Source organism: Zootoca vivipara, chromosome 2 (assembly GCF_963506605.1).
Source record: "Zootoca vivipara chromosome 2, rZooViv1.1, whole genome shotgun sequence".
NCBI classification, from domain to species: Eukaryota; Metazoa; Chordata; class Lepidosauria; order Squamata; family Lacertidae; genus Zootoca; species Zootoca vivipara.
Genome location: NC_083277.1, coordinates 41,762,916 through 41,789,640, shown reverse-complemented (window position 1 = coordinate 41,789,640; position 26,725 = coordinate 41,762,916). Strand labels below are relative to the sequence as shown.

The following is a 26,725-nucleotide window of genomic DNA, read 5'->3' as shown; positions in this document are numbered from 1 at the left end:
TTACGGTGATCTTGGACAGTTCAGTGTCTCGGTTCCCTCTCTTGGCTCACAACTTGCATTTCTTTTCCAGGGCAAGCCTGGTGATGACGGCAAACCTGGGCTGAATGGGAAGAATGTGAGTGATGGGCCTGACCCCCATCCCCTTCAGGCCTGACAGGCAAGGGATTGTATCGGTGGGGTGGAAGTGTGGGTGACTGAAAGAGCACTTTTTATCAGATATTGCAGCAAATGGGAAGATCAGAGCAGTTGGTCTCTAAGCAGACCTTGGAGCAGTAACATAGATGTGACATTTTATTTTCCAGGGTGAAGATGGGACTCCGGGAGAAGATGGGAGGAAGGTAAATCCCCTATATGTTTTCCTAGTATGTTAGCCAAACCTCCTCCTGATAGCCAGCCTACTTGCAGCCTATCAGAAAGCAGGGCGGGCTTTATGATGAAACAAACCCCTCATCAGGGGTACCATTATTTCCAGCATGACCACCATCCTGCTGTAGCTCATAGCAGCCAGTTTGCATTAAGAGTGTCAGTGAGCTGTGCAGTGATGAGTGTAAGGCAGCAGCCGCCGGTGTGATGGGGCAGAGCTGCCCTTCCAACATTGGTGTTGCTGCAGCTCACCTGGACTGGGCTGAAGCAAGGCAGGTTGGCAACGAGGTTGGGACAGTGCGGGTACATGGGCAGAGGCATTCTGGCACTCCCACCACAACCCTGACCTTGCCACCACCCCAGCCCTGCCCAGGGTATGCTGCAGGGATACGAGTCTGGAGAGTGCAGCACCTCTCCACCACTTGGACTGCTACTAGGTGTAGGGATCCAAGGAAGCTTGGAGCTCTCTGTTTAGGGAATACAAGAGTAGGAAGGCATGGCTCAATCCTGTCTGTACTGCACAATGGTAATTTTAATGATAAAATCTTGTTTTCATTTTTCCTGTTCAGGGGGACAAAGGTGAAGCTGGAGCGTCTGGCCGAGATGTAAGTACCATTGCCTTTGAAAGGTGGTATTATTATTATTATTATTATTATTATTATTATTATTATTCCCAAACAACTTTATATTTTAAAGAAAAGAATCTCACAGCAGGCTACAGCACATTAAAACACCACATAAAACATTCCAGAATAAAACATTACTGAAGAACGTCAGCTATGAAGTATATATTCAAAGCAACGTAATTAAAACATTAAACATTTCAAAAGAAAACATTTACTGTACTTAAAGGAAGCCAGATATAAAATGCACGTTTAAAACAGCATAATTAACGAGAATGAAATATTATCATAAGCATAAAACAGGTTTGCCGGTATCCCCACCTCTAAGAATCAGACCAAGAACTCAGGCCAACAATACCATTCAGTAATGAGAATAACCCCTATTAACAAACCAATTGTGAACATGGAAAACAAAATTACACGCAACCATACAATTTCTGTAATAAACTTAATGTTTAAATAATATTTGAAAACTGAAAATTTCTCAGTTCAATGGTATCTAATTGAATAACTCAGGTTCCAGTCTTTTGACGCAAAATATCAATACGGCGTTTGGTGTGTATTCTTGCTACCTCTTCTTGATGTCTTCTGCTTCTGTTCTGATTGTTGGTTATGATAATAGTAAATAAATAAAGGCTCTCCAGTGAATTCTCAGCACCAATGAGCTGAAAAGGGCCTCAGGCAACAGGGCTTAGAAACCCTGCGGAGCCACTGCCAGTCAGGAGAAGCCAGATGGACTCTGTATAAGGCACCTCCTTCTGTATTACATGTTACTGCATATGTTCTTTGCTGGCAGGGTCGTGAAGGTGTGAAAGGAGAGCGAGGGACCATTGGACCTCCAGGCCCCCCTGGGCCACCAGGTGTTCCTGGCGTGCCAGGGCAAGTTGGTCCTCCAGGCCAGGTGAGTAGCCTCCTCACGCATAACAAGCACCACATTATTTTTGCCAACTTCACCAGCAGAAAAGGGCGGACTCTCCCGGGATGTTGAACCGAGAGCAGAATTAGTGTTGTTTAGTGTGAAAGGCAAGCCACAGTTGGTCTCTCTGCCTTCTGCCCTACCTCCTCCCAATGGGCACCACTGCTTCAAAGTCCTGGGGAACCTTGCCCACTTCGCCTCACTGCCTAGCTGGTTAGACATTGGGAGGTCTGGGGGAGCGGCTTCAACTTCCCCCACCCCAGCATGCTTGATTCAGACAAGGCCACTGTCCAATGGATAGTGATTTTGTTCCCTTGGGACCACAGGGGTTGGAAGCCTTTTTAAGTTCTCCATACAGTCAAGAATTCTGTCCCTGCACTCCTAATAGCTCACTAGAGCTGCTGGGGAAGAAGCTCCCTCCCCAGGATAACAGCCAAGGTCACTGCACACAGCAGTCTTGGCTCTGTTGGTTGCAGAGTAAAATGTGTGTAAGAGAGAGAATGGGAGAAGTTGTCTGTATTTGCATATGTGAGCATGCACACATATGAGTCTGCAGCCTCCAACCCTGGTATCCCTTATAATGGGAGTCCCGGCAGAGCCCATGTGGTTAAGGATTCTTTGTGTTGAGTGTCCTTGCTTAGTTGCTGTTTTGCTCACCACTGTCTTGCCGTTTTCAGAGCATGCCAGGCCTCCCAGGGATTTCAGGACAAAAGGTAAGCAAAGCCTTCTTGTACAAACTTGCACACAGTTTGACGGAGTAAGAAAATATAGCTAGCACATTGCAAACTTGCCTCCACATCAGCTGAACTCTCCCTGGGATTTGAAAACTCAGCCTTCAAAGTATGGGGCATCTCCTATGGCTACTCTCATCAGATGAGCTTATGGCCAGAAAATAAACGAGGTAGCTGCAAAGGAGGCACGCTGTGGACTGGAGTTCCCTGCATATCTGAATCCCTACCGGCAGTAGCAGGATATATTGCCCTGTGTGCTACAATCCATGTTGCATGTCTCCAGGCCCCTAGACCCAAAGTACGCTACATGTAGAGCCAGAGACCTACTGTATTCTGCACCCTTAGTCAGAACGGAATTTCTCTCTTCGGTACTAACTCCTTGTGTGCTTGTGTTTCAGGGAGACAGAGGGGAGCCCGGATCCAAAGGAGATCAGGTGGGTATCTCTTAAAGCCACAAAGCACCTGAAAAAAGTAGAATGACATGGCGGCCCCAAGTGTTGGAGCCCCTTGCAGAGGGGTCGTTGACTTAGTCTTGTGGAATCCCTGTCTTATTATTAGCTGCAGTTTGCAGTGAGCTCCACCTGCCACAGCAATCACTTTTCCTTTTGTCATGTAAAACTGTGATAATAAATACGCATCCCACTTTGAGAAGGAGTAGATTTGGAAGGGACTCAAAGCACATTTGAACCAGGACTTACTGGAATCTTTATTGGCCAGATCACTTGGGTTCTAGACCAGGGATCCCCAGACTACAGCCCCCGAGGCTCTTTTATGCGGCCCCTGGGGACCCCCGCCTGCCGCTGCCCGCTCTTACCGGCGCGGTGTGGCACGGCTGCCGACTTCTGACCCGGAAAAGCCACGGAAATAGCTTGTGCACATGTGCACAAGCTATTTCCAGCGCTTTCCAGGTCGGGAGTGTGCCAGAAATAGCGTTTGCACATGGGCACGCACAGCCGCGTGCTCCTGCGTTCCCGCGCGTGCTCCCCCACCCTCCGGCCCACCACGCAATCAGCGCGGCGGGCATCCGGCCCAAAGCCAGGTAAGTTTGGGGACCCCTGTTCTAGACCATCCCCAGTCTGCACTGAGCTACATGAGGGCCACATATCATGCAGTAATGCATATTAATGGGGGTATTGTCATGCACAACACACCAGAGGCTTCTGCCCGCATGAAATGCAATCTAATGACCATTGATGGGGGCTGTTACATGGTGATGTGCACCTATTGAGTACTATAGCTATACACAATGAGCCTTATTTTGTTTTCCTTCTCTCTCTCTCTCTCTCTCCCCACCCCCACCCCATCACTTACAGGGAAGACCAGGGGAAGCTGGGCTTAGAGGTGAACCTGGAACAACACCGGTGAGTTAACAGACATGCTCTTTCACCTTGAGGGCCTGGTGGGGGGACATGACACATGTACGGATTTGCTCTCTGTTTAAATTAACAATAGACTCTGGGGGAGATGGTGGTAGCAGTGTTTGCCTTCTCCCAAATATGCCTTGTGGCTTGAGTCGTGGAGGGAAGTACCGTGTTTCCCCTTTTTTAAGACACCGTCTTATAACTTTTTTTCCTCAAAAAAACACACGGTGGCTTATTTTCAGGGGGTGTCTTTTTTTTTAAGTGCTGGTACAACTGGGTCCCACTGGCTCAGGACACTCGGTGCTCTCTTCCGCGCACATTATAAACACCACACTCTAGCCTACTGTGCTATCCAGGTTTTACTGTCAACCAGGCTGGCAGCAGCTCTCCAGGATTTCAAACTTGGGGGTACCTGGGGGTTAAACCTGGGATCCTTCTGCTCCCCGGGCTCTCTCACGCCGGCCGAGGAATGAGGAGGGAGGCCGTGACCCGTCCCGCTCCGAGATGCTTGTGAGGGAAGCGCGAGGGGGACGAGGCTTGGGCCCATGCCCCTGGCGCGCGTGCGCGGCTGAATGACGAGCCGAAGTGGAACCTTTTCTCTGTGGGGGGGGGGAGACGCGCGCGCGCAAACACACACACACACACACAGAGAGAGAGACACGCACAGGGAGAGAAAGAAAGAGACGCGCGCACACACACACACAGAGAGACGCACGGGGGAGAGAAAGAAAGAGACGCGCACAAACACACACACAGAGAGACGCACGGGGGGGAGAGAGAGAGACGCGCGCGCACACACACACACACAGAGACGGACGCACAGGAAGAGAAAGAAAGAGACGCGCGCACACAGAGAGAGAGAGACGCACGGGGGAGAGAGAGAGAGAGACGCGCGCACACACACACACACAGAGACGGATGCACGGGGAGAGAAAGAAAGAGACGCACACAAACACACACAGAGAGAGAGAGACGCACGGGGGAGAGAGAGAGAGACACGCGCACACACGCACACACAGAGAGAGACGGACGCACAGGGAGAGAAAGAAAGAGACGCGCGCACACACAGAGAGCGTGCGGCTGCAGCGCTCACGAAGCAGCGCTGCACTTAGGGGAAGATGGCCAGGGAGGGGGGCTGCGGGGTCAAGGCAACGCGTGAAAGGGACGGATGGCGAGGAAGAAGTGGGGAGTGAACTGATTGGGGCTTTAACATGCCCGCACGCGCAAAAGGGAGGCTCGGAATGTGGAGATCGGTTCTGGCTGCTTCTCTTAAAGTGCCGCAAGTAACGAGCCTCTCTCTCTTTCCTCCTGCCGCTCGTGCCCTTGGTGCTTCGTGCGGCGCTGCTTCACGCTTTGTCAGCGCTGCAGCCGCCACCGCTTCTGGGCACCCACCCGACCCCGCAGGCTTCCTCCTCCTGCCGCGGCCGGCATTGCAGGAGCTGGGTCCTGCTGGCTGGTGCTCCGTGCGGCACTGCTGCACGCTTTATTGGCACTAAAGCAGCCACCGCCGCTTCCGGGCACTGACCCGACCCGGCAGGCTTCCTCCTCCTGTCGCGGCCGGCATGCTGGGTCCTGCTAGCTGGTGCGGAAGTATGGCTTATTTTCGGGGTATGTCTTATAGCTCTCAAATGGTTAAAAACCCTGCCATGGCTTACTTTCTGACTACGTATTAAAAAAGGGAAAACACGGTATTTGCTCTGTAGGTACCTTTCTGCAGTACCTCTGCTTTCCACTTGTAGTACACTGTGGTCTGGGTTCCCATGGGTGGATCAGAGGGGGGGGGGCTGATGGATGTTCCTAACACTGGATACCGGTAGGAGATGGTTTTTGTTTTCTCAATTATATGGCATTACTGTGCCTCCTCATTGCCATAACTGGAGTATTCTGGTGTGTTTCTCTGGAGCACTACTTGGAAAATAAACCCACATATGTAAAAATTTATTAGTAATGGAAGCTAGGGAACTTGTCCACCAACAAACTGGTGAAATACTGTATAGAACTGTCCCGGTGGGAATCCTGCCCTAAGACAACTATCTGTTGGTATAGCTTCCTTTATGTGTCTCCAGTTGGGAGTTCCCTTCTGCAGAGAGCAGCTTATATAGAGAGAGGGATCTCTAGGTCTGTGGTGTTGCTCTGACTTCTTGATGGTTTGGTTGTGCTCTATTGTGATGTCACAATGGAGTTGATCTCCCATAGGGAGAAGCAAGACAAGAAATACAGGAGGGTGGCCAGAACCCTCAAGGGAAAGACTAGACAGTTTGATATTTGTTTGTAATTTATCTCCCCCTGCCTACCTTTTTTGCTAATGGGTTTCCTTCCTCCTTTTGTCTAGAATGTTGAACGTGCCTTAGAAGCGAATGGAATTAAGGTATGAGTTGGCAGCCTCATTTGCCATTTTGCCTCCAGGGTTATGCTTTCCAGTGTATATCTATCGTGGGACCTGGTTCTTTCTGGTGAATAACCAGGCAGATGAAGGGAAACGTTTCTAGGCTCTGTCCAAAGTGCTAGAATTAAGCTTTAAAACCCTGGTACCTGGTTCCTTAAGGACCATCTTACATAGGGTTCACTTAGGAGACAGTGATGGTCACCAACCTGGATGGTTTTAAAAGAGGATTAGACTAATTCATGGAGGAGAGGGCTACTAGCCATAATGGATATGGTGGAGTCTCCTTCTTTGGAGGTCTTTAAGCGGAGGCTTGATGGCCATGTGTCAGGAATGCTTTGATGGTGTTTCCTGCTTGGCAGGGGGTTGGACTGGATGGCCCTTGTGGTCTCTTCCAACTCTATGATTCAATGATATGCTCTGATTCTGCAGTTGGAGGCAGCAATGCTTCTGAATACCAGGTGCTGGAAAGCACAGGAGAAGAAAGTGCTGTTGTGCTTGAATCCTGCTTGCTGCTGGTTTCCCAAAGGCATCTGGTCAGCCACTGTGAAAGCAGGTTGCTGGACTAGATGGGCCGTTGGTCTGATCCAACAGGCTTTTTTTAGGTTCTTATACATCATGAACATCACAAACAAATGAAGGTTCTCGAGTGCATCTTACAGTATACCTTAAGGTTTCTGATTGAGGGGTACCTGCTCAGGTACTTGGTACAACATCAGCACAGGCTGCAGGGATGGTGGGGGGAGCTGCTGTAGCCCACTGTCCTTTGATCTCCATCACCAAGGAATTCCTCTAGGAGGGCCTGCACCTGGTGTTGGCCTAAGAAAGAAGTAAACTAGAAGTAATGCTGGTGTATCTTCTACTCTGTTGCCCAGAATGTTATTTCTGGGTGCTTTTAGCATCCATGCTGAGGTTGCCTCCAGTGTTCCAGCTTCATGGCCTCCATGACGACCATAGGGCTCTCTCAAGTTATCATTGGTCCAGCACACAGGGCAGGGCATATATTAAGTTTGCCTTTTGCTCCAGATGTAGGAAGGGGTAGTCTGGAAATAGGGTGTGTGTGGAGACCATGCTGTTGAGGTTTGTGCTTAAAGGTTTGTGCACAGGGTGGTGGACCAATTCTGCCTCTTTTCATTTCCTTAACAGACAAACTCAACTCTCCCTCCTTCCTTTACAGATTTCCTTACTGCGGGAGATCACTGGTGCCTATGAAGGGAGTTCTGATCAATTCTTGCCTGCCCCTGTCCGCTGGAAAGGCATGAAGGGTGACAGAGGGGATCCAGGAGAGAGAGGGCCAGCAGGCAGAGAGGTGAGGTTTACAACTCCCTGGCTATTGTGCTCTGATGTTCATGCAAAGGTCTGATGGAGCAAACAAAATTTCACTTGGTGCCAAAAGTTGTTCACTATTGGTGTTAGTTTAACTTCAGGGGAGGGAGGTATTCCTCAGTGGTGGCGCTACTATCAGGAATGCCCTTTCGGAACTGAAGGATATAGTGGAGCTGGAAGGACCCAGAATTCAACGTTCATGCTCAGAATCTGATTATCTGACATGAGAGGTTAATAGCTGCTGTAGCTGCTGGGACCTGATTCAAAGCTCCTTTGGGGGGGATCCATCCTGTTGGAGTTACCAGTCTCCATGATGAAAAGCATTTGCAGAGGCGCTTTGCTCATAGAAATATCTGAGTTTCCTTTTGTAGAGAAAGCTGATCTGAGGCCTGTTAGATGATGCTCTATGTTTTGTTTTGTTTTCGCAGGGGCTCATAGGCTTCCCTGGAGAAAGAGGCCAAAAGGGAGACAAAGGAAACGAAGGCCCCCAAGGTCCAACAGGAAGAGCCATTGGAGAGCGGGGGCCAGAAGGACCATCTGGCCAGCCAGGAGAGCCTGGGAAACCTGGAATACCAGGGGTGCCAGGCCGGGCAGGAGAACTTGGAGAGGCTGGGAGGCCTGGAGAAAAGGTGGGTATATCAAAAGGTGGGAACAGAAAGAGACACCATTAACTGGGAAGGCACCAAATGTAACCAGGAGCTCAAAAGCCCCCAAGTAACCTTCGCCTACCCCTCCAGTGACCACATTTTCCGAATCCATTGCTTCCTCATAGTCATTGCATGAGTTGCAGAGCAAGAGAGGTTCTCCTAAGTGGGATTATCTGTGGGAAACATGTCTGAACATCAAATTGTTTGTTTATTTAAAACAATGAAAAGTTAGTTATCTCTCGCTTGGACTACTGCAATGCACTCTACGTGGTGCTACCTTTGAAGGTGACCCGGAAACTACAACTAATCCAGAATGCGGCAGCTAGAGTGGTGGCTGGGAGCGGCCGCCAAGACCACATAACACCGGTCTTGAAAGATCTACATTGGCTCCCAATTAAAAGTGTTGGTGCTGACCTTTAAAGCCCTAAACGGCCTCGATCTAGTATACCTAAAGGAGCGTCTCCACCCCCATCGTTCTGCCCGGACACTGAGGTCCAGCTCCGAGGGCCTTCTGGCGGTTCCCTCATTGCGAGAACCCAAGTTGCAGGGAACCAGGCAGAGGGCCTTCTCGGTGGTGGCGCCTGCCCTGTGGAACGCCCTCCCATCAGATGTCAAAAAGGAAAACAGCTACCAAATTTTTAGAAGACATCTGAAGGCAGCCATGTTTAGGGAGGCTTTTAATGTTTAAGAAATTAGTGTATTTTAATGTTTCTGTTGGAAGCCGCCCAGAGTGGCTGGGGAAACCCAGCCAGATGGGCGGGGTATAAATAATTTATATTATTATTATTATTATTATTATTATTTATTACAACACAGTTAAACCAAAATAAAGCCATGTGTTAACAATATACATAATAGACTCATGGCTACTTTCACATTTCCTGGATAGCTCGTTAGGACTTCTTTTCCGGAAACAGTTTTGTGGTTCTTTCTAAAACTCATCATTTTCTTTTTCCAGGGTGATCGGGGTGAGAAGGGTGGACAGGGAGAGCCGGTGAGTGGGTTTTTTATTATTATTATACTTTGTGAGTCCAAAACTATCCATCTTAGGACAGGTGCTAGATAAATCATCTTTAAAATTATCCATGCTGGAGTATTCATAGAAGAAGGAATTTGCCAATTATTTGTTCACACTAAAAATATATGACTTGTAGTGTAAACTGAAATCTGGAAAATTAACTTCTTTTGATATTGGCAGCTGCATTCTCTTAAGTGAGATTTGAGGTTGTGTTATATGATCATTAGCTGTGTGTGCACCTGGATGTTTTGTGACTAATTGGTTTCGCCTCCCCACCCCCCACCCCACCCATGTTACAATTTTGTCATGGTAAACATTGGGTTGGCTCTAGACTTTAGTTGGTCACACTTTACTCCCATTGAGATCAATTGTATTTATGTACAGCATGACTAACGCTCCACTGATTACAGTGGGACTAAAGTACTGTACAACAAATTGGGATCCAACCTATTGATCTGGTTCACACATAATGCAAAGGCAAACCAAGACTTAGTGTAAAAAGGTAAAGGGACCCCTGACCATTAGGTCCAGTCGTGACCGACTCTGGGGTTGTGGCGCTCATCTCGCTTTACTGGCCGAGGGAGCCGGCATGCAGTGTCCGGGTCATGCGGCCAGCATGACTAAGCCACTTCTGGCGAACCAGAGCAGCACACGGAAACGCCGTTTACATTCCCACTGTAGCGGTACCTATTTATCTACTTGCACCTGACGTGCTTTCGAACTGCTAGGTTGGCAGGAGCTGGGACCGAGTAATGGGAGCTCACCCCATCACGGGGATTCAAACCGCCGACCTTCTGATTGGCAAGCCCTAGGCCACCCGCATCCCGCTTAGTATAAATGCATGTATATATGGGTTCCCAGAAATAAGTTCACAGCCACTTTGCTTCTCCTCTGGTTCTCGTACAGCTGCACTTCTGCTGCACTAAGTTTAGCTTCACATATCAACTGAACCCAGACTCATGGTTTGCCTCACTCCAGACAAACCACAAACTGTAACCGACTTTTATTCTTAAGAGACGACATGAATCTACCTTGCAGGGGAAAGGGTAAGGTCCTGTCCAACTATCATGAATGCAAGCTCCACTGATCTTGGATGCTCCTGGTTACCTAAATTTGCAGGCGGGTGGGGATAGGAAGGGAATGTTTAGATTGCTTTAATTGCTTGTCAGAGAGACAGAAAATACAGGTCTTAATTGGTTCATTTGGGAGAAACAGCAAAGGTGGGAGTGCCTTGTTCGCCAGAAAATGAAAAGGAGGCAGCGGAACAAAATCTCTAGTGCATGTTAGATATGCACATCCTATATAGACTGAACCTGAAACTATATACCAGAATTGAAAGGTGTACAGAAAGTTTAAGGGAAATATGCTTGGGGTTTGAAGAGGCTTTAGAAGCAAATAGACAGCAACAATCTAATGAAGCTGTGGACCCAGTCCGAAAGCTTAAGGAGAGATTTGTGAAAGGGGTCTATCTTGTGGTCTTGAGAAGGGAATAAAAAATTGCTGATTTGGCCAAAGTGGAGAAACTCCTTTCTTGGATTTTAAGGAGAAAAAGTCTTCAGGAAAACTGTCAAACAGACAGGGCACTTGTATACTGGTTTCGGTATGAATACAACTGTATACTTCTCTTGCTGTTGGGGTCCGGTTCTTGTTTAGGCAAGAGCATAGGAAGAGCTATACTGGATCATACCAAAGGCCCATCTAGTCCAGCATTCTGTCCCCACAGTTGCCAACCAGAAGCCCATGGGAAGCCCACAGGTGATATTCTGAGGCACTTGACCTCTGAATAATATATAGCCTTCATGACTAGTAGCCACTGAAAATTCAAATTTATTAGACTTCAGAGTGATTGCCAATCTGTCTCTCCGCATCTATCTCTGACAACATACAAATGCAGCTTCAGGACAAAGAAACTTTATTTTTTTTTAGGATTATATACCTACTTTGAGGATACAAATCCTTCTGAGACAAGATATTTGCCTCAGGGTAATTGGTGTCAGTCCAGTTTGGAGCAGGCACTGAGGGCTGCCTTACTTGAAAACAAAGTAGAGAAAGTAGACAGTGCTTGAATAATGAAATACATGTGGGATAAGTAAAACCCGCAATTCTGCATATAAGCATTGGAGGGAGGGAAGCGGATGTGTACCACTTTTTGTGCTTGCTGTTTTTCTGCTCCAAATCACCCTCATGTGGCTTTTCTCCACCACAGAGTTCTAAACTCATGTTTATTTATTTGCTTGTTTAAAATATTCATGAGTTCCTTTTCTAATAAGAAGCCTCAAAAGTGATGTACAATAATAAACCAAGCCCAAAACACAAGACTAAAATATTTAAACTGGAAGATTAAAAGCGAACACCTCAACACAAGTTTGGAACTCTGCTCAGGTCAGGGAGAAATCACTTGGGGGAGGGAAGTAAAACAGAGAGATAAGCAGACAAGGACAGGGTTAAGAACCCTCCCCTCCCCTATACTGCTTTTTGGTTCTGAATCCCATTCTCAGGAAATGTATGTATGTATGTATGTATGTATGTATGTATGTATTGAAAGTGGCATCTGGGCCCTGTTACAGATGTTTTGCCTGTAAAGTATGGTAGTTCTGAATGATATACCTGTGGTGGGCCCATCTCCCTGTATTCCTCATTCATCCCATGCCTTTAGGAGTCACTGGACAATGTCTGCTGTTGTGACACATTGCGGGTGGGGGTGAGTAAGACTTGGATCACTTCTTTGGCAAATCATCCATGTATTTGATCATTACCCTGTTTCTCTTGTCCCCAGGGCAGAGATGGCTTACAAGGGCCACCAGGGCCACCAGGACCCAGGGTGAGTGATTCCTTCAACTGTGTGTGTGGTTAATACGAGTTCAGCATCTAGGGGACGTGTATGTGTGTGGGGGTGGGTGTGTGTGTGTGTGTGTGTGTCCTAATTGCTGAACTCATATTAAGCTTGTTCACACATTGTACTAAGCACAGCTAAAAGCTATATCTACACAGGTGCATATATTTGTGTAAAAGAATGTGCACTTTTTGATTTCTGTAAAAGAATGCACACAGTTTGATTTGTACAGCCCAGCTCTTGTGAGCATAAATGGTACACTTATTGAATGTAACACGAGGAAGACCTATAATAAGTCAATGTAAAATGATGTTGATCACTGGTGTTGAGTTATATCCTGAATTCTTTGAACTCTGTGAGAAAATCCCTGGGTTTTGAAAACCCAAGGAAAGGGGAGACATAGACATCTTCTGCCCCTAGTCCTTGTGGATTGTACCCTGTGGCCATGAATGCCTTGCCCTAGACAGCCTTGTGTGCTTCCTTGGAGGCAATTCAGTGTTTTGAAGCTCAAACAGATCCCATCCCTTTACTCCTTCCTATTTTGCCCTGCCTACTTACTGGCTAGATTTCTAATGGGAATAAAAGTTAAAGCTTTTCCCTAACACGTGCTGCTCTAAATTGATACCAGGCCTCAGAAGTTAGCGTTGAGCATTTCCCGTCTTCCAGCTGAGTCCAGGGTCTTCAAATTTCGCTGCCTACTTTAGTTAACTAGAAAAAGCTCAATGAGTAAGTTATGAATGCCCATCAATGTAAGGTCAATCTCAAACATACACACACACACACACACCACACACACACTCTTCTGCTCCTGATTCTGTGTGAACTTTTTTGAATTTGCGTCATAGCCTAGAAAAATTAATCAAGCATGAAGGATAGCTTGGATAGCTCTGTTGGTTACAGCATGGTGCTGATAACGCCAAGGTTGCAGGTTCGATCCCTGTTAGGGACAGCTGCATATTCCTGCATTGCAGGGGGCTGAACTAGATTATCCTCAGTGTCCCTTCCAACTCTTAAAGTTTTATGCTCAGGGAAGGATGGCTCCTAAGCTGCATGTGGAACAGATTAAGTCAAGCAATTCCTACAGCTCTATTAGCAGTTAGTTCTTGAGAGGTGATCCAAGTATTGGGATATCCACATAAATGTTCTTTGCATGTAGTGGAGAACAGTACAGGTATGTGACATTCTGTCAGAATACAGACAAAACATGAAGGGATGTTAGAGTGTGCAGGGTCTTGTTTCTGTGCAGGAGGAGAAACCCCATTGCAATTCTTCTTATTTTTCCAGGTGGATGGAGTGGAAGGGGGTCTCCCGGGGCTTCCAGGAGAGCGTGGGTCTGCAGGACCCAAGGGAAGCAAGGTTAGTGCCCTTTCCATGCCAGTCTTTTCTCAGCCAATGGAGACTTCCCTACCTATGCACATAGCAGCTTTAGGGAAATTCCCCCCCCCACTCCCCAGAATAGGGCTATGCTCCACTCTCCTAGTGGTTTTAATAATTTCAGTTCTAAGCCCTGTATTTTTCTGACCATGAATGGTAACAGAACTCGCATTTAGCTCCCCAAATCAGGGAGCCTTTCAACCCACAACAGAATCTGAGACTGCAGTATTGTAAACTCTCCCCACTTTGAAGACCTTCAGTGGGGCATTGGGGTTTTTAACCAGTTGGTTAAATATAAACAGAATTGCTGAGTCCCAAACCCTCAATTTATCTGCCATTTTGAGATAATGAAGAATGTGATGAGACAACATAGAAAGGCTATATTAGAAATCTTCAACATGTTCTTTCTGCTTCCCTTTTAATATTCATCTGTTAAAATTTGCTAAAAGATTAACTTAAACATTAGTTAACTAGCATCACAATCCAGCACAGGTCTGCTCAAAAGTAAGTCCTTCTGTGTTCACTGAGACTTGCTTCCAAATAAGTGTGCATATGATTGCTGTCTTAAATCTTTGCCTAGTAAATTACAGCCCTAGTAATTTGAAAAATAAAAACAACAACAACAGCAAAGGTGTGAACCATGTGATAGACAGAAGCTTGGGAGGAGCAAGGTAGCAATGCAGGCATCCTTGTTGAGCTTCACATGATAGCATTTGTTACTACTTGGGCCATTATGGGTGATGAAAAATAACTAGGCCAGGAATGAAGCATCCATGACCCCCCATATGATGGATTCCCAAATCCCTTCTGCCACAGCCAATGATTGGGTTGATGAGGGCTGTACCCCAGCAGTACCGCGGAGGGCCAGATTCCCCATCCATGGACTAGAACTCACTTCTTTGAGGCTTGCAGCAAACAATTCCCCTTTTTCTTCCCCTTGTACAGGGAGAGCCAGGAGAAGATGGCGAGAAAGGCTCTAGAGGCGATAAGGTCTGAGTATAGTAAGTCTCCCACCCCTGCATCTCTCCGGCTTCCCCTGTGCCTGCTCTGTGCCTTCGCTTGCCAAGAGGGGGACCTTTACTTTCCTGCCGAGTGTTTGGCTTTGAAAAATCTTCTTTTTCTCTATCCCTTTCATGGGTTTCATGAAGAACTCAGCAGTGCTGAGCCGAAAGGGGGGTTACTTGCCCTCCACCCAAGCAGGGGTGCAACAACAGCTATGACTAAGAGTGGGATATCCCTGCTCACCAAAGCAGGAATTTCCTGCAGGTGTTTTCCTGGCCTCACCATGCTTTCCTTCAGAACTCAGCTTTGGGAGCTTGGCTTGCTTATTCCCATGATTATTCTCCCCCACCCCCACCCCACCCCCTTCCAATACCAAAGGACCCTACCCCACTCCCAGAATTGGGGTAGAAACCATGGATAATGACTGCTGGCACTCCATTCCTCGAGGGTTAGGGTCTCGACTCTCTCTAGGTTCATGGTCTTCCTTTATGCCAAGGTAGCATAAAGTTCTAGCTCAAGGGCCCGGAAGAAAGGTGGGACATGAAGGTACTAAATAATATCACAATAAACTGATTCCAGTGGGACTTCATGTGCTTACTTTTCAGGTTTGCCCTTGATGTGTACATCCCCACACTTCTCACTATTTCTCAGGGGGGGGGGGGTGAGCCAGGGCTGTCCCAAAACATTGGCAGCCTCCATCCATGCCCTCGGTTGAGCTGAGCCCAAGTCCCATGCTGGTCTCCTGGGGAAGCAATGCAGACAAACGCATCATAGTGGGCAGTCAAGGGGAGCTGGATATGGATTGGCCCTTGGGATGGAACGTTGAAACAAAGGGCCCCACCTACTTGCCTTTGTGACATCAAGCAACGTTTTGAATTGCAGGGTGAAACTGGGCAGAAAGGGGAGAGAGGCGAAGCCGGCGAGAGAGGCAGGGATGGGGCTCCAGTAAGTATTGGTGATGGACCGCTGTTGGAAATGGTGGCAGGGGGAACCTAGTTCTGAAATCGCAGCTGTCACTGCTTCTTCTAATAATAAACAACACCCTGTTTTGGGGAGCAGTGGGGCTTGGGGACATAGTCCACGCCCACCTGCATTTGATGCTGTTCTACGCTGTGGCTGCAGAGATGGTATTTGATGCCTTGTTGGCCTTCTGTTTTCTCTCAGTGACCTTGAATTCTATTTTGCTCTAGGGGCTTCCAGGAGAAAGAGGCCTTCCTGGCCCAGAAGGGAAAGCAGTAAGTAAAAGTGGGGGGGGGGGTGGAAGCCTCAGTATTGGGGTGGGAAATGTGTGTGATTTGGGGAGTAGGACAGAAGGCAGGAAAGAGAGAGCAAAGAGAAGTATTCAGAGCTCAAATTATGGCAGGAAAGGTGGAGGGTGGGCTTATTGAAATCCACAAGTCATATTCCCCAGCTCCAGCCTAGGCTTTTTCTCCATAGCCTTCTAAAAACAGTTGCTAAACCATTCCAGGAACAAAAGTCTTGCTTCAAGGCCTTCCATCTGCCACACATAATTCTGTATAGTACAGGGTGGCCTAAAAGTTTACAGTTGAATCAGTGAAATTCATGACAACAGATTATATGGGTACACATAACTAACACACAACAAAGTGGCAGTTAAATTTCAGGCTGGCAGTTGGGAAGTACAGTATAGTGGAGTCAGATAATTTTCCTTTACTGATACTGTGAATGATGACAGCAAACTTGAGTCAAGAAAGTGGATTCTAAAGCAGTATACCTACTTTTGGGCCACCATGGCAGAGAGACAACATTATCTTATATTATATTATATTATATTATATTATAGTCAACTTATTTCTTTTCATATGAAGCAATATAATTACATACAGAAGCACGCACTGTTACTTTCTGAATGCTTTGTGTTTGAGGTTTGTTTCATATTCTGCATATCTTGCAGAACTTGTCCATCTGAATATGTTCTTCCAGAGGTTGTCTGTGTAGCTGGTGGTTTTATCTGACCGGATTGTTGGTTACTATAATCTATGAAGCTGCAGTAGTAGCCTTATTCCACAAAGTCATCCATTGCAGAAGTACTTCATGCTACCTCTTCTCCGCTTTCTTAGCATCTGTGCTAGCGTCATAGTCCAGACATAATTGTACCAGATCTCCAAAGAGATTTTTTCTTCAGTTTTCCAACATTTATACGTTGCTCTTATTTTCCCCTTTACATATTGATAATAGTAGTGTCTGTTAGGCTGGGCACTTGTGATGCTTCTCACTCTGACCCACAGAGTCTGGGTAGAATCCCTGAGGCACTAGGAGCCCTGAGTGGTGATGGGCAGGGGAATATCCTTCTGCTTTACCAGCAGCAGAAAGCCAGGGTGAGATTCAAGGAGAAGAAATATTGTGGGGATAGAGGATTCTCTTCACAATACATTTTCCTTTCACACCTAGTTGGAATCCATCTCTGTGTTGCTGTGTGCGCCTTCCTTCCCCACAGTAACAGCGTGCTTTGCCTTCTGTGTTGAGTGTTCTACGCTGATGTAACAAACCATTTCTAGGACACTCCCCACCCACCCCTGTTGTCTTGAGAACACAGTGGATTTTTGCAGGAATCCACCTTCCATCGATGCTGTCCCTTGCAGACCATCATCCTACTGAAGAGGACTCAACTGAAGGTTCTTCTTCTGAGTGGAGCAGCCCTGCTCCATAAGAATGTTCAGAAACACTCAAGCATCCGGACAAATGACTAGAAGCTTCCACACACTGTCTATGATGCCTTGTCCTCACTCTTTTATGGCCTTAGGAGCCCCAGTGGAATGGTCTGTGTGGTGTTCACAGATGGCCTCAGATCTGCCTCAGTAGAGCTCCTTTGTGCAGGGGAGCTCCCTTTTGGCCTGACAGAACTCAGCACTTCCCACAGCAAAGAGGAAACAGGATAGCAGCCTCAAATCCCCTCCCCCTCCCCCAGAAAATTACAGTTGTACCTTGGATCCCAAACGCCTTGCGATATGAAAATTTTGGCTCCCGAACGCCGCAAACCTGGAAGTGAGTGTTCCAGTTTGCGAACGTTCTTTGGAACCTGAAAGTCTGACGCGGCTTCGTGCCTTGGTTCCCGAATGCTTTTGAAGTCGAACGGACTTCCAGAACGGATTCTGTTCGACTTCCAAGGTACCACTGTATGTTTCCAGGCCATTCAGAGGACAGTCTGTCCCCTTTGTTGGAGTGCTTTATGTTACTGGTTCATGTGTGTCTGTTTTCTGTGTCATTCCCTCCCATCCAGGGCCTGCAGGGTGTTAGAGGGCCCTCCGGCCCAGCTGTAAGTAACCTTTCTTGGTAGGCCTCAGCTGACCTGAGTCACTGGCTGTGGTTGGCTTCTTCCGCTCGTTCGCTGTCTCTCTCTTCTCTCTCTGTCTGTCTCTAGTGCGGTAGGAGCAGCTCTGCTTGGCATTGTGTTGTGAGATAAGGCAAGGGCCAAGCAAGGCTTGCTTGAGGGATTGCTCTGGGTCTTGCTAACTCTCTGGATATTTGAATTGGATCTTTGCAGGGCTTGCCAGGCTTCCCCGGAGTTCTGGGCAGACCGGTAGGTGCTCCCTTTGCTTCTCCCACCTGCTTGCTGTATCTCACTTGCCCCTCACCTTGCATGTAGCAATATGCCTCTTGCTAACAGTCGTCTATGGAGTGTTTTCGTCTTCACATCACACTATAAGCTTTGAAGGGGAGAAGGGCAGGGCAGGGGGAAGTCGTTGGCAGTGCGGTCAAAGCAGAGGCCTGGGGTCCAGAAGGAAGGAACTTTAACCTCTTTCTGTACCTGTTGAATGGGAGTTCAAGATAATGAATCTTGCAGTTAATATTTGTAAACCATTGTTGATGTTGTTGGGGTAAATGCAAGAGGGAGAGTCCACAGCTCTAATAGCAATTAAACCATGAGGTCACTGGGTGATTGTAGACCAGGAGTGGCTAACCATGTTTTTTTTGGCATGAGGACCATATTCACCCTTAGCCAACCCTCTAGCATCTGCATATCAGTGGTGGGTGGGTGTTCTGCTGCCACTACTAAAATAAGTGGGACCTTACAGGTGGCATCAAAAGTGCTTGGAGGGTTAGGTCAGACCCCCCAGGCAGGGGCTAAAGATCTCTGCAGTAGACCAAACGACCATCTCTCTGCCTCAGGCTTTCCTCCTTCACCCCAGTAATTTAGAGGTTGTTTTTCCTCTCCCTGTGAACCATTTGAGAGATGTGATGTGTACAAAGAAATTTATTTTATTTTGTGCAAGTATACAAGTATGCTTCACAGGAACTTATGCAGTCCTAAGTACAGGTGTGGTTTGTGGAGAATCACTGGGAAATGTACTGTGTCCTGCCAGTTCACACAATCCTTTCCCTAAGTATGGTATCTGCGAGCATGCAGAGGCTTGATAATGATTGCATTTTGGAAATTTAGTGGTGAAAATGTCTGTGAACTGTCCCGACGTGGAGAGCTCTCCAGGAAGAGGGGCAGAGTAGTTCATATACTGAGCTGTGGTTTCAATGCTCCATATCCAGTACTGATTGTGTTTCTTCATTCATTTCAGGGTAACCAGGGAGATACTGGACCACCAGGCCCTCCTGTAAGTAAAACTGGCTTTTTTCCATGATATGTTATTGCATCCTAAAATCCGCTTAGCCAACCATGCATAGAAAAATAAAGGTCCCCAGTGTTTGTGGCAAGGATATGTAGTGTGTGCAGCCTGGATTGTTCCATTATCTAGTAGGCTAAGTTCTGAGAGGAGACAGCACCTCCAACTTGATCGGAGGCAGAATATTATGTATTGCACACGAGATTTCTGGCAATAGTTGCTTCCTTCATTTCTGTATCAACCTTGTTGTGCTTTGGTTACTGAAAATAATTGCCTTTTTTTCTTTTCAGGGTCCTATTGGCCCTCCGGGTGCTCAAGGTCAACCTGGAATAAAGGTATGTATCTGATTTGATCACCAAGAAGCCAGAGAATGATAGGGCTTTTAGAACTACTTTCTACCCAAACCAGTGACAGCTGGAGGCTTACACTCCCAGCCTTCACCATCGCCTGCAGGGAACACCACAAACACATCTCCGAATTCCTATGGAGAACTATGTTTTCTAAAAAAAAAAAGGGACAGGAACCCTATTATGCCAGGTGGTTAGCCCACACTCTTCTTTGCAGAAAATGAAGAGTGTTCAAAACAGGTTCATAATAGTGAGTTGTTGCGTTTTATTCTTCCTATTTACAGGGCGATGCAGGAGAGCCTGGCTCCAGCACCCGAGTAAGTACCTCTAACCTTCCCTAGCCTTCCCTCCCCAGCACAGCTTTCCTGCTGGTTCCTAGTCTTCTAGCCTAATAGATGTCATTTCAGGGCCTTCGCTCATTGCCAAAGTGGCTCTCGTGAGTTTTACCTTTCCTTTCTGACTGTTGATATTTCGGTGTTTCTTGAAAAGCCCAGTTAGTTGGGAATTCAGTACCATTAGTCCGGCTGAGTGTAAGTTTGATCAGAGGTTTCTCATCTCTTCATTGCAGGGTCCACCGGGTCTCCAGGGGAATGTTGGACTCCCAGGATCAGTAGGACCACCGGGACCTGCAGTACGTGACCAATATGCTTCCCTAGCTTCAGAGCTATTGGAGAATTAGGTTGGGAAGTTCATGTCTCCTCCTACATGTTTATTGATGCTTTCTTGTTTGCATTTATTTTCAGGGTCAACAGGGCCCTCCAGGGTTGCCGGGACAAGTGGTAAGCTTGCTTTGCACCATATGCCGACAGACTCCTCCACACGCCATACCACTTTACACAACTGATGGTCGTTCTCCAATGATTCAGGCTTTGGTGCCTGCTTGAGTTGAATCCCCATTGGTACATTTCAGGCCTAATGCCCTTATGTTTGTCTTTTTGACAAAGAGCAGCTTGACTAACCAATTCTCTCCCTGTGTGGTGGAATTCATTCTCGTTGCCCACTTATCCAAACACACCCAATATGCAGCTGGTTCCCTGGCCATCGTGCCCTCCGAGCAAACCTGTTTGTCTAAAACACTATGGAATGATTTCGTTGCAAAATATATTGCCTGTGTTGTCCCCTGTGTACAGACAAGGTCAGGCACTAATTCCAGCTGTTTTCTCTCCATGTCTTAGGGTCAACCTGGGAAGCTAGGTGTGCCAGGAAGGGATGGAGTGCCAGGGAAAGACGGGGAACCCGGACTGCCTGGGAAAATGGTATGGCCTGCAGTGTGAGGTTGTAAGTTTCCTATCTAAACTGTGATTCTTTTCAAGACTGGGCAAGACACCAAGACTCAACTTACATGATCTTGCCTTGCCTGTGCACCAAGGGCTGGTTACAGAAAACGGACTTGATTCATCAACTTTGCATTCCTAATACCTCTGTGGCATCATATGCAGACCAGAGGCTCTTAAAAAATCTTCTAAGCCCCCTATCTCTGTGGTTTTGTATGAAGCGCGGGGATTAAGCTTGCAGGTTAGAGAGCAGCAAAGTATTTCCTGTAATGGTTCAAATCTCATTTTTTGATAGGGTCAAGTTAGCCATTTTTGAAGCTGAATTCAAGACATAGGGCAGTGGTTTGAAAATGAATTACAGTAGTCATACTTTATGATCAAAGAGGCCACCTTTTATGTGAAGTCCTCCTCTTCAAGGAAGCAACTGCTCCCAAGCATTTGAAAGTCACTAGCTGCAATCCTGATTGCACAGCCCAGGGGAGTAAGAAACATTTAACACAATGAGACTTGCTTCCAAGTAAATATGCATAGAATTGCATTGTCAATGAGGGGCAAGTGAGCCTACCTAAAGTCTTACGTGTTATTAACTACTTTTCAGGGTGTCCCAGGACCAGCAGGACCTGCCGGACCCAAAGGAGAACCTGGGGATGCTGGGCTCCCAGGACAAGTGAGTAACAATCTCCATTTTTTTCTGGAGCATATGCTTTCTTTCTCTCATTTGTTCTACTAAATATTTTTGTTCTAGTAAATACTGGCTGAATTTTCCAAATATACATTGTTTCTAATGGTTAAATATTTTTACCACTGCACTTGGAAGCACTCAAGGTGACTTGTAAACTATAAAAGAAAAGATAATTATACATTTTTTTACAATGAACATTGTCTCTGTTTTATTTTATTTAATGAAATTCAATATACCGTTCAATTCTAGTAAAACCTCAAAGCGGCTTATGAAACAGCAAGAACATTAAATTAAAATTACCAGTAAAGGTAAATTGTCTCACTTTGCTGTTAAGCATCCATCTCTCTTTCTCCCTGACTGTCTATAGAGTGTTGTGGGGCCTCCTGGAGCAAAAGGTGAGAAGGTAAGCTACAAACAGGGGGAAAGTACAGAGAACAAGGTGAGGGGCACCAATTTGGGGGTCACCTCAGATGCCAAACTGTCTTGGGCCCGCCTGGTACAATGTACTGAACAACAGTATGATGCATTCTGGTGGCACAAGTGGACAGAAATACAGCAGACCTGGGTCCTTTGGCAGCTCAGTGAGGATTGTAGAAGCAGTTTCAGGATTATGACTCGAAATCTGCTTGCCGTACAAATATTACCCCTTCAAAAGTGGTGATGTCTCCAGCGGGTGCAGATCAGTGCTAATTTATTTATTTTGTATTTTATTACACTTATAGCTAGCCGTACTTCTGTCATGCAATCCAAGGTCATCTTTGTCTGGTTTTCAGCCAATGACCCAGACCTAGTGAGCTTCCACATAGTGGTAACCTCATGTAGAGCTTTCAAACTGTATCTTGGAACTTGGATGCCATAACTTGTCAGAACTGTGCTGCCTGTTCACTAGCGCTGTGAGCTATGGCTCTTCCACTTCAAAGAGAGTGGCTTTGCTCCTGACATTTTTCCCAGCAAGACAGAAAAAGGAGCATACTCTCTCTGTGTTCCATAGTCTTCATGGAATCTAAAGAGGGAACTGAATTCAGTCAGATAAAACAAATGTGCCTGGCACTTACTTTCTGGAAGTGTAGGGAGAAGAGAATACCAACTTTTGAGGGTGGGGTGGGAAGTTTGATTGGATTTGAAGGGAAGCTTCAGCCGTACTGATAATCTACATTATCTGTTTTAGGGTTCACCTGGTGACTTTGATGGGGAAATTTTTGGGAAACCGGTGCGTTGGCTTTTCTTATTACTCCCCCCCCCCATTTCTGTTTCTCAGACTCTTGTTTCCCAAGCCAGATATCAATGCTGATCTTTCTACTTTACAGGGTCCCAAAGGTGATCGAGGCATTCCAGGCCCTCGAGGAGAAAAGGTGAGAAACAGATTTCCAAGAAGGAGCCTTGGTATGCTGTGTCTGTGTCTGTGTGTCTGTCTCTCTTTCTTTCTTTCTTTCTCTCTCTCTCTCTCTCCCTCTCCCTCTCCCTCCGTCTCTGGAAGCTGAGGACTTCATGGAAGCCCTTGAGGCCTTGGCTCATTGTCAGTGTAGATACCTCTAGATAACCTTCCTTTCTCCATGCTAGGGTGAACCTGGGAATCAAGGAGAGCCTGGAGATCCTGGAGAAGATGTACGTACTATGTAAAATGAAATGCTTGATCAAGCTACCACTACAAGGAGGTACCCCTGTCCAATGAATGTGATTTGGATGTTGGAAGAGTAACCATGCATCATCTGATTTCCTAAAGTGAGGTGCCTGTTTCCCCAGGGAGAAAACCCCCTAGGGTAAATGAGTGTGTGTGTGTGTGTGAATGTGTGTGTGTGTGTGTGTGTGTGTGTGTGTGTGAGAGAGAGAGAGAGAGAGAGAGAGAGAGAGAGAGAGAGAGAGAGAGAGTGTAACTGGAGGGACAATAGGCTATGTAGAAACATAGCTGCCTGTGGACAGGCTAGGCAGTGACAAAAAACCTGAGGCAAGTCCTTGATAGGCAAAAAATAGACCTTGTAAAGTGTGATAGATAGAAATGAGTTTATTTTTAGAGTGGTTATTCCTAATTTAGTGCAATACCCTGGGGAGGATACCCAGTACCAGCAAAACTGGACAACCTTTTCTTTAAAACCCCCAAAACAGAATTCAGTCTATAACATACCCAAGCAACTAGTTCAATGGTTACTAATGCTTAACAAAAATCTGCCTTCCTGTAATTTAAACCTATTACTTGCTAACATCTTCCTGCCTATCCTCAGAGGATCTGATGGCCGATTCCCCTCGCCCCGTCTTTTTTATACTGCCTTTTTTGTATTTGTATTTGAAATGCATCTAACACCTTTTGCTATTTTTCTGTTTTTGGATTTTAATAGGGAGCCAAAGGATCATCTGGGACCAAGGGAGAAAAGGTATACAGTGGTTCTCATGTGTTTTGTTGCAGCTTCTGTTGGTTAAAGTCCAAATGTTTATTAAATCTTTTAGGTGTGCTTTTATTGTCCGTGTGCAATATTCTGAGATGTTCCTAACTCTACATTGTCGCAAGTATATGTTAGTGGCTAGGAACTCAGTAGCAGTCAGAATGGTGCTCATAAATGGAGACGGAGGGCATCCATGTTCTATTTCATCTGAACTATCCTGTTCTTGTCCAGTTTGCAGCCCTCAGAGGAAGCTTGCCCAGTCCAGTCCAGACCCCACTGAGCCTGCTGAGTTAGGGAAGTTGTTGTCCCAACCAGAGCCCTGAGTCATCTTGGGGCTTAAGAACGGTGGAACAACCTTCTCTTCTGGTAGTTCCATCCCCTTGGAAGAGCTCTGAGCAGCCTTTAAAAGGTCTGTAGCTATTCTGCAGTCGCATGGCTCTGTGTGGTTGGGGAACAGGAGAAGCTGCAAGTGACTCAACCTCGGACACCGAGGATGATAGAAGAACCAATCCTCATCCCAGGACAGTGTAGAAGTGAGTGCTAAGGGATCCCCTTCAAGTGAGATGGCCAATACACCATCTAAATCCTCCTGAGATTGACACCAGGACCCCGAGGTAGGGAACATGACATCAATTTACTTCCCAGTCAGTGAGCCACCTAAAAATAAACTAAATTGTGCCATCTCTTCCATGTGAGCTAACCACCCACCATTAGCGCTCTTAGTGCAGTCTGTTGGGAAATAAACAACCAGATCTTAATAAGTATTTATTCATCATCTAGGCACACAATTGCTTTTTCTTTCATCTGCATCATTCAGGGTTCACTCGGGATTGGCCAACAGGGACCTCCTGGGCAAACTGGACCTCCGGGATTAAAGGTAATCCCTTTCCTGTTACTTCTGTGACCCCATGGTATGCAGCTTTTCAGAAATGTTCCCGTTTCTCCCCATTTTGTTCCTTTACACAGCTTTAGCCTCAGGATGCATAAGCCTCTTCAAACTATTTCAGCACTGCCCCTGGTGGACAGCTCCTGCTGAAGAAACTTTGCCATTCTTCTTATGGTTTGCAAATCAGAACCAGGAAAAAGTAACATCAAAGTACTATATCTTAGAATACAGAACCAAATACAGAGGAATGTTAATGTTCCGTAGCTGAGATTGTAAATTTGGAAATTGCTTCATTCAGTACTATACTCTAAGCCTGGGTTTCTGTTCCTTTTGAGTTTTAGCCAGATAAAAAAGATATTTCAAAGGCACATAATCTATTCATTTCTATTGTCTAGGTGTATTAGAAAGGCTAGAATAACAACTATGAGTGCAAACCTCATACTTTGCCACTTCTTTTATGAATTTATAGTGAAAACGGTTGTCAGATGTTTGGAATGGGGGAGAAGGGGGTGGGGCCATAAGGATTACCTATTTCTGGATCTGACATAATGTCATGCGGTTTCTTTTCAGGGAGACCCTGGCTTGCCTGGACTCCCAGGACCTCCAGGTTCACCAGGCACAGCTGGGATTCCAGGCCAGTCAGGTCTGAGAGGAGAAAATGGACCAGCTGGCCTTCCAGGACCTCCAGGAGAGAGGGTAAGAGAGGTCACCGCCACCACCCTTCCAGCTCCAATGCTCTTCCTTTCTTTGTTGCCAATATAAATTAATGGAGATTCAGGTGTGTGGCTGTTCCACGACTGAACATTATTCTTTGGTCGGGCGCTTTGATCAGGTGCCCCAGCATTGGCATGTGATTCTGAAGTTGTCCATAGCAATGAACATTGCCCTAGTTTATTTGGACTTGCTTGTAGCCTTTGAGCAACCCAGCCTGGATCTAGACAAAGAGGGACATCATGTGGTTCTGGATTTGGGTTCACTGAAAAGGATGAATCGTTTCTAGCCCAGCTGAATAAAAGCTTTTGCAGTGACAGCTGTTTTCCTTTCCAGGGTCAGGCTGGCTTTCCTGGAAGGGAGGGCACTGCAGGACCTCCAGGTCCACCTGGACCACAAGGACCAGCGGTATGTATAGCATTTGGAATGTGGGTGTATGGTGAGGATTGCATAGATAGATAGATAGATAGATAGATAGATAGATGCATTCTAGCTGGATCCTATCCCATGTGCCACTGTGTTCCTTGTGTGTATTCCTGTGTGGGTGCTACAATATTAACCTGTTTGATTGTTTTCTCCCCCCCCCTTTCCCCATCACTTTTTTTTATCATAGGGTACACAAGGCATTCAAGGAGGGAAAGGTGACAAGGTAAGCCCTGATTTTGCCCACTAGCCTCCAGAAGCTCTGAAAAAGATGGCGATCCACACATGGCCTCACCTACTTAATTTGTACAGTGTGCTGTTGCTCAGGGCTGCTGGTCCTTATGAATCTTGGTGCATAGAATTTGGTAGAATCTGGCAACTGGTTAAGAAATCTAAAAAATAATAATATCAGTTTCTAGTGTAAGAAAGGCAGGTTTTAGCACCTCTAGTCTCAGATCAGATAGTGTCAGTTTTAGATCTTGCAGGAAGTTTGTTTCTGCCCAATATCACACTATATAAACCAAAAAAAGAAGAACCAATGAACTGCTGCACTAATGAGACTTAGTTTTTTGCATTATTCAGATTTTTTTAAAAAACAAAACTTTTAATACCTTATTACTTAAGTTATATCAAGCCTATTTTTTCCTTGGAAATATTCTGACAAAGTTTGAGGATCTTTAAATAGATGCAAAGCTTTGCTGAGTTGCTGGCTCCTTAAATTCATTGAGAAAATATTGCACATAGCAACAGGATGATGGATGGATTTTCATTTTCCTCATTTTAAAAAAAGATTTTTTTTTTTAGGGGGCCACAGGTATTGGGCAGCCAGGTGCTAGAGGCGAGCGAGGAGATCCAGGACCCCGGGTATGT

General features: G+C 46.3%; 1 protein-coding gene across 6 annotated transcripts in view; it reads left to right on the top strand.

Moving 5' to 3' along the window:
- The window catches only part of COL7A1 (collagen type VII alpha 1 chain), a 119,854-nt gene that overhangs the window by 68,026 nt on the left and 25,103 nt on the right, over positions 1 to 26,725 (top strand). For 3 of the 6 annotated variants that reach the window (XM_060271417.1, XM_035106424.2, XM_060271418.1), the window contains 34 exons: positions 71 to 115; positions 303 to 338; positions 933 to 968; positions 1,783 to 1,887; positions 2,580 to 2,615; positions 3,032 to 3,067; positions 3,947 to 3,994; positions 6,327 to 6,362; positions 7,555 to 7,686; positions 8,132 to 8,332; positions 9,309 to 9,344; positions 12,145 to 12,189; positions 13,486 to 13,557; positions 14,521 to 14,565; positions 15,460 to 15,522; positions 15,768 to 15,812; positions 17,819 to 17,854; positions 19,110 to 19,145; positions 19,445 to 19,489; positions 19,786 to 19,818; positions 20,070 to 20,132; positions 20,245 to 20,280; positions 20,677 to 20,757; positions 21,374 to 21,442; positions 21,825 to 21,860; positions 22,626 to 22,667; positions 22,765 to 22,809; positions 23,018 to 23,062; positions 23,791 to 23,826; positions 24,653 to 24,712; positions 25,292 to 25,417; positions 25,769 to 25,840; positions 26,046 to 26,081; positions 26,660 to 26,719. In XM_060271417.1, coding sequence (XP_060127400.1) covers positions 71 to 115; positions 303 to 338; positions 933 to 968; positions 1,783 to 1,887; positions 2,580 to 2,615; positions 3,032 to 3,067; positions 3,947 to 3,994; positions 6,327 to 6,362; positions 7,555 to 7,686; positions 8,132 to 8,332; positions 9,309 to 9,344; positions 12,145 to 12,189; positions 13,486 to 13,557; positions 14,521 to 14,565; positions 15,460 to 15,522; positions 15,768 to 15,812; positions 17,819 to 17,854; positions 19,110 to 19,145; positions 19,445 to 19,489; positions 19,786 to 19,818; positions 20,070 to 20,132; positions 20,245 to 20,280; positions 20,677 to 20,757; positions 21,374 to 21,442; positions 21,825 to 21,860; positions 22,626 to 22,667; positions 22,765 to 22,809; positions 23,018 to 23,062; positions 23,791 to 23,826; positions 24,653 to 24,712; positions 25,292 to 25,417; positions 25,769 to 25,840; positions 26,046 to 26,081; positions 26,660 to 26,719 — 1,974 coding nt within the window. Of the gene's footprint in view, positions 1 to 70; positions 116 to 302; positions 339 to 932; positions 969 to 1,782; positions 1,888 to 2,579; positions 2,616 to 3,031; positions 3,068 to 3,946; positions 3,995 to 6,326; positions 6,363 to 7,554; positions 7,687 to 8,131; positions 8,333 to 9,308; positions 9,345 to 12,144; positions 12,190 to 13,485; positions 13,558 to 14,520; positions 14,566 to 15,459; positions 15,523 to 15,767; positions 15,813 to 17,818; positions 17,855 to 18,082; positions 18,119 to 19,109; positions 19,146 to 19,444; positions 19,490 to 19,785; positions 19,819 to 20,069; positions 20,133 to 20,244; positions 20,281 to 20,676; positions 20,758 to 21,373; positions 21,443 to 21,824; positions 21,861 to 22,625; positions 22,668 to 22,764; positions 22,810 to 23,017; positions 23,063 to 23,790; positions 23,827 to 24,652; positions 24,713 to 25,291; positions 25,418 to 25,768; positions 25,841 to 26,045; positions 26,082 to 26,659; positions 26,720 to 26,725 lie in introns of all 6 variants that reach the window. The other 3 variants (XM_060271414.1, XM_060271413.1, XM_060271416.1) reach the window with 2 other exon arrangements.